This window comes from Bidens hawaiensis, unplaced genomic scaffold, assembly GCF_021521415.1.
Source record: "Bidens hawaiensis isolate Kalapana, Puna unplaced genomic scaffold, B.hawaiensis_p1.1 tig00079793_1, whole genome shotgun sequence".
In the NCBI taxonomy this organism is placed as follows: Eukaryota; Viridiplantae; Streptophyta; class Magnoliopsida; order Asterales; family Asteraceae; genus Bidens; species Bidens hawaiensis.
In genome coordinates, this window is record NW_027503628.1 from 34,949 (window position 1) to 41,002 (window position 6,054).

The 6,054-nt window shown below is 32.9% G+C and overlaps 1 protein-coding gene across 1 annotated transcript; it reads left to right on the forward strand.

The window, feature by feature from the left end:
• The first annotated feature begins 217 nt into the window (after positions 1 to 217).
• Positions 218 to 2,380, forward strand: LOC143607154 (cationic peroxidase 1-like). The gene is made up of 4 exons (XM_077082700.1): positions 218 to 465; positions 920 to 1,111; positions 1,312 to 1,477; positions 1,810 to 2,380. The coding sequence occupies exons 1-4, from the start codon at positions 250 to 252 to the stop codon at positions 2,190 to 2,192; spliced, it is 957 nt and encodes a 318-aa protein (XP_076938815.1). The 5' UTR covers positions 218 to 249; the 3' UTR covers positions 2,193 to 2,380.
• The last annotated feature ends 3,674 nt before the right edge of the window (positions 2,381 to 6,054 follow it).

Here is a 6,054-nt window from a genome sequence, read left to right on the forward strand (position 1 = left end):
CGAGCAAGCTACGAGCCCGAGCCTCGAGCTTTTTGAACAACCCTAGTAGTGGGAATGGAGAAAATATGAAATGGAGGAGTTGGTGACTGATTAATACGTAGATATTGTTTATGCAATCCCACCATTGACTTGGTATGTCACATAGATCCTTCACAAAAAAAAAGTCCCTATATATAGATGAGGTATAACACTCCATCAATCACAACAAACACTTCCTTCTACATTTGTTTCTAGTTGAATTGCATAAGCATGGCCTTATCTTCTTTGTTTAAGCTTTCAGCTTTTACATTATGTTTATTGTTTCTGTTTGGATCTAGTTCGGGTCAGCTATCTGCCAATTTTTATGCTAGTACGTGTCCAAGTGTTAGTACTATCATAAGAAGAGCTGTCAATACGGCTGTGTCAAATGAAGCTCGCATGGGAGCCTCATTGCTTCGACTTCATTTCCATGATTGCTTTGTTAATGCAAGTCTCTTCACTTTAGGCTCCCTGCTCCCATATTTATGATTTTACTTACAATCACTATAATTATTATTATTATTATTATTATTATTATTTACAACAAAGAATGCAGGCGTCTACGCAATTTAGAATGCATGTACAAATATAATTAAGCCATACGTGCTTTTCGTACTTAATAAACGTGAACAAGGTTGTTATATACTGTACATACTTAATAAACGTGAACAATTTTTTTTTTATACTGTACATATTATCCACTTAATACTTTCCATGCCAACTATAGGCTGAAAACCTATCCTACTCGGTTTGTTTTCATACTAAATTGAGAATTTATTTAGATTTGTATTTGACTTTGAATACAATATTGTCTTCTCTCATGGCGTTTACTCGTTGACTATGATATTTTTTAAAGTATGGTTTTAGCAACTTGAAAATAAGAAATTGGCTTTATTTGTAGGGATGTGATGGTTCGGTGTTATTGGATGACACAGCAAATTTTACTGGAGAAAAAACAGCAGGTCCGAATAATAATTCAGCTAGAGGATTCAACGTCATTGATACTATCAAAACCCAATTGGAGAGCCAATGCCCCGGTGTTGTTTCTTGTGCAGATATATTATCTACGGCTGCTAGAGATTCTGTTGTGGCTGTAAGTTAAACCAATTGAACATGAATAACCCGATTAAACTGATTTTGTTATTATCATTTTGTTAACCATGGGTATGACCATAACCAAAATTTTCATTTATAATACTCCAATAATTCAATAAGTTTTTAGCCTTTGTGGGCAGATGTCCCAAATGAATTTTTGTTTATTTAGTAACGGGATTATTAAATTTTAACTTTCAGCTTGGTGGTCCAAGTTGGACTGTCGTATTCGGTAGAAGGGACTCAACAACAGCAAGCTTAAGTGCTGCAAATTCTAATCTCCCCGGACCAGCTTCGAGTCTTAGTGCCCTCATTTCATCCTTTTCAAACAAAGGTTTTACAGCTAATGAAATGGTAGCTCTCTCGGGTGAGTTACTTTATTATATGAATTTTAAGTTAAAACGTCGGTTGAGACTTTGCATTTCCTTAAAATCAATAACAATCGTATGTATGCAAAAAGTCACATTACGTAAATGGTTGTAGCCTAGTGATACCAAGATATGTAATAAATGTTTTCCTCCCAAAATGGTTGAGGATTCTATTAACATAAATGGATGCTAGTGTAGATTTAGGAGTAGCTTTATAGGGATTAGTGTAAAATATATAAAATGACATCAGCGGAAGTAGCTCAGACATTGCTCTTTCTGATTTATTATATTTTTGAATGACTTAATATTCATTATGTCTGATTTTATGTAGGAGCTCATACAATTGGTCAAGCAAGATGCACAACGTTTCGCAATCGTATCTACAATGAAAACAACATTAATGCATCGTTTGCGACCTCAGTGAGACGGAATTGTCCTTCGAGTGGTGGTGACAACAATCTCTCACCGCTAGATTCTACCCCTACAACTTTCGACAACAGATACTTTAGTGATTTAATTAACCAAAGGGGATTATTACATTCAGACCAAGAGTTGTTCAATGGAGGTTCCGCGGATGCACAGGTGAGGACATATAGTTCGAATCCGGCTACTTTCTCTCGCGACTTTGCAAGTGCAATGGTGAAGATGGGCAACCTTAGCCCTCTAACGGGTTCAAGTGGTCAAGTTAGGACCAATTGCAGAAGAAGAAATTAATCTCATCTCATTCTAGAAGAAAAAACGCCTTTCAAACTGTTTGAGAAGCTGAAAATTGATCAGTTATTCAACAAATAATGGTTTTCTTTTTCAGTTTCATATGTTTTGTTGCTTGTTTTTCTCTCTTGCTAATCATGAAGTTGTAATTCTGCAAGTTGTGTTGTAATAATTAAAGGCGTTTTTCAAATTTATGTAGCTTTCTTTCAATCAGTTACCCATATTTGAGACCTTTGCACCTGCAATTTTTCTTATTTAATCTAGTTTTATATTTTAAACTAGTATTAACACACCCCCGCGTTGCGGCGGAGGTGTAAAACCGTGTATTTACTTATCCACTCCACTCGAAAGCATGAGGTTATCACCACTGCCTTCGTTCGTCATCCCCTCTCCCGTAGCCAGTAACTAACGTAAACCGTTAAGAAAACTGAACAAAAAGTAGACGTAAAAATGTTGAACCACACACCCTCGTTGCGTCGTGTTAACACATAGAAATTAGACCGGAACATAAAATATAGGAAAAGAATAACTAAGTCAACTTAGCATCTACACGTTGCGATGGGGCTGTTAAACGGGGAAAATAGACAAAAACGTTCAACCACACACATACGTTGTAACGTGTTAACTCGTTAAATTCAGACGTAAACATTAAACAATTTGTACAACCCCTAAAGCATGAGGTACAATTTTAGAAGCCTAAGACTCCTAAAATTGTAATATATATAATTATATTTTTTTTAAATTTGACTTTCAAGTTTCAAAGTTAGCTTTCTTTAATTTTACATTCCCAACTCATTACTACTAGGCACACCCAAACTTTCCTTACACGGACGGCTATACGGGGCCCTATACGCCTCTATATAAGACTATATGGGCCTATATTGATGGGTTTTTTTAGCAAAATGGGGGTGATGTCCCTAGAATTCTCTTATATAATTACATTAAAATCACTATTTTTTTTCTCTTTTCTTTTCAATAAATAATATTTTTTATATGCATTTATCATTATCTTTTCTCTCATTTATTCACAGCCCCTTTCATAAAATATTAAAAAATATATATAATATACTATAGTAGCTAGAAACCCATATTTAACTTTCCCACATTCTACTCACAATCATTCATAACCATACCATATAATTACAAAACTTACTCAAACAGTTATAAAGAACGGGTTGAAAATGCTGTAAGTTATAGCTCCATGGGATGTAACTGAATTTCATCTGCTGTTGTATCGATGGAATGAATGAAAATGGCAGTGTGCTTTAGAATGAAAAGGATTTGTTTGGATTTATCTCATTTGATTATGAATTAAATTGATTCATTTATGCAAGCTCAGCATTGGCTCCTTGAGTGGTGCTCTTAGACCCAATTATCTAATTACAGTAGTTGTGGTGCTTGTATCTACAGTTGGGTGTCGTCATTCTATTGTTCACTTGTGTGGTGATTTCTATATCGTCAACAAACATTACATATATCCGTTTTTACACGTGGGTGCTGCTAAGCGTATTCGTTCCTCTTTATCTACGTTTTTACTAAACGTACCCCGTTCCTCAAGTTTTGCATTAATACGATATAAACCTTAATTTTATGTTTTTTCTTTGCCATTTTGTCATCTATCATTATCGTTATTATTTAAAAAATGTTTTTTTAAAGATTTTTTTTCTTTTTTTTTTGTATATTATAAAACAATTTTTTTAATTAACCAAAAAATACTTTTTATGCAAAAAAAAAGAATGTTTTTTTTTCTTATTTAAAAAGAAAAGGCATTTTTTCTATAATTGTTTTAAATTTTTTAGAGTTTTTTTTTTTCAAAATCATTTTTAGACATAACTTACCTTGTCTTAAAAAATAAGTCATATTATTTTTTAGTAAATAAAAAGGATTAAATAGCAAACGACTTGATCAACAAGTTGGTTCTTTTTTCATGTAACATTAATCTCATGCATCCGCACCTAACAAAAAATATACAAACGATTTTTTTTGTCGAGCAGGAGACATATCATGATATGATAAAAACATGCAAAATAATTTTATCGTTTTTATAAAAACACTATATTAGTATTTTTTAAATATATTTTATGAGTTAGTGGCGGAATAGTAAGGGAAAGACTTGGTTTTTCATTTGACTCAGGTTCGATTCTTGTCTCCAACATTTAGTTTAAGAGGCACCGGGGTGATGATGGGAGACTACGCGAGTATGTGGTTTTTACAAGTTAGATCCTTGAACTAAACAGGTTTTATCTCACCGCATTGTCGTGCCTTCAAGCGAGTGTTCACGGGCGTTGGCCTTAGGTGAGGGTTTTCTCGGATCGAAATACGAGTGTATCCCGATGTGATGAATTTAGCCAAAAACCTATTTGAAGGATTTGTTGGTCTTCAAAAAAAATGAAGAGAATTAAACACAAAAGAGAGAAAAACAAAAGGGTAAAAAAGGAACCTTATTGTTCTTGATTTGATATTTTATAAAGAGAGAATCTAAAATGACAAAAAGAATATTATAGTAGAGTAATATGTTAAATAAAATTGTTAAAAAAATTAAAAATTAACTGGAGATATATGACAAATAAGAAAAAACGTACGTTTAGCGTAACCTTTTTATCTCCCTTCCTTGCTCTTCGAACAAGATCATTATATTTGTATTAAGAAATACGTATATAAAAAATTGTCATGGCAAATAATAGTTGTTTAGTTGGCAACTTGGCATTTGACCATATAATGTAATTAACTGTCACGCCAATTATTGAAATATAATCCATAAATATTTCTTTTTAGCAGAAAATATGGATTATTTTAACATATGATGATGAAGTAAAGTCAAATAACAAAACATGGAGACACACTGATTGATGATATATGACTACGTTAGATGTTTGAAATGTTTGAAATATTTGATAAATGACAAGAAGATTTTGGTTAATTAGTGCTGTTTGCCTAATTTTTTAAAGCTGCATGAATGTCGTTTTTGGAACAACGTGAACATGTCTTAATCTACTGCCAATTAGGGTAGTGGGCTCGGGTACCCGGTACACCGCAAATTTATCTTAATATATCCCAATGAGTTCATCATGTTGTATAATGTATTTATCAAGTCATTCTTCTTTCAACTCGAAAGAAAATTACAATGCGAAACACCGGCAAAACTACAAGGGATCAGGTCCTGTACTACCCTCTTCACAAGAATATTCATCATTTAGTGGATTTTTTTTTATTTTTAATTGACGATTGTTAATCGCAAGTAAAAATTGTATTTATAGTTTTTACTTAATTATTACTTTTATTTATATGTTTGTACTTTGTTAATACATTTAATTTTACCTTAAAAATATGTAGGTTTTTATTTATCTACGTTTATACTTAACTTTGAACATGATGCACGAAGTAACCCTAAAAGGGCCCAAAGCCTCTCTCTGTATCTACTTCGAACCAACGCGTTAAGCGACAGGAACTCGGTCGGTTTCAGTTCGGTTCATTAAGGTACCATAAAAAGACATTTTGTGACAAAGCTAAAAGTGGAAAATTGTTGGGGCCGGTTAAGAAATATTAAGTATTATAGTTTTAGAAAACTAATATACTTAATAATTATATTGTTTAACTAATATTAAAAATCTTTAAAACCCTTTAAAATAACCTGTGTAAAATAAATTCTAACATATTTGCCACATTTCTACAAAACAAAGCTTTCTTTCAGGTAAGCTGTATTGTTCATTGTTTGAACCAATTAAGTTCAGGGAAGTTTCATTTATGCAAAAGCAAGATCTTTCTCTCTTCTATAGTTTTTGCACTCTGGTGATGCAATTACAATCACAGATCTGTCCAGACGGCATTTAGCAAGAATCTGGCTGAACTGTAGCGCGAATCTGCC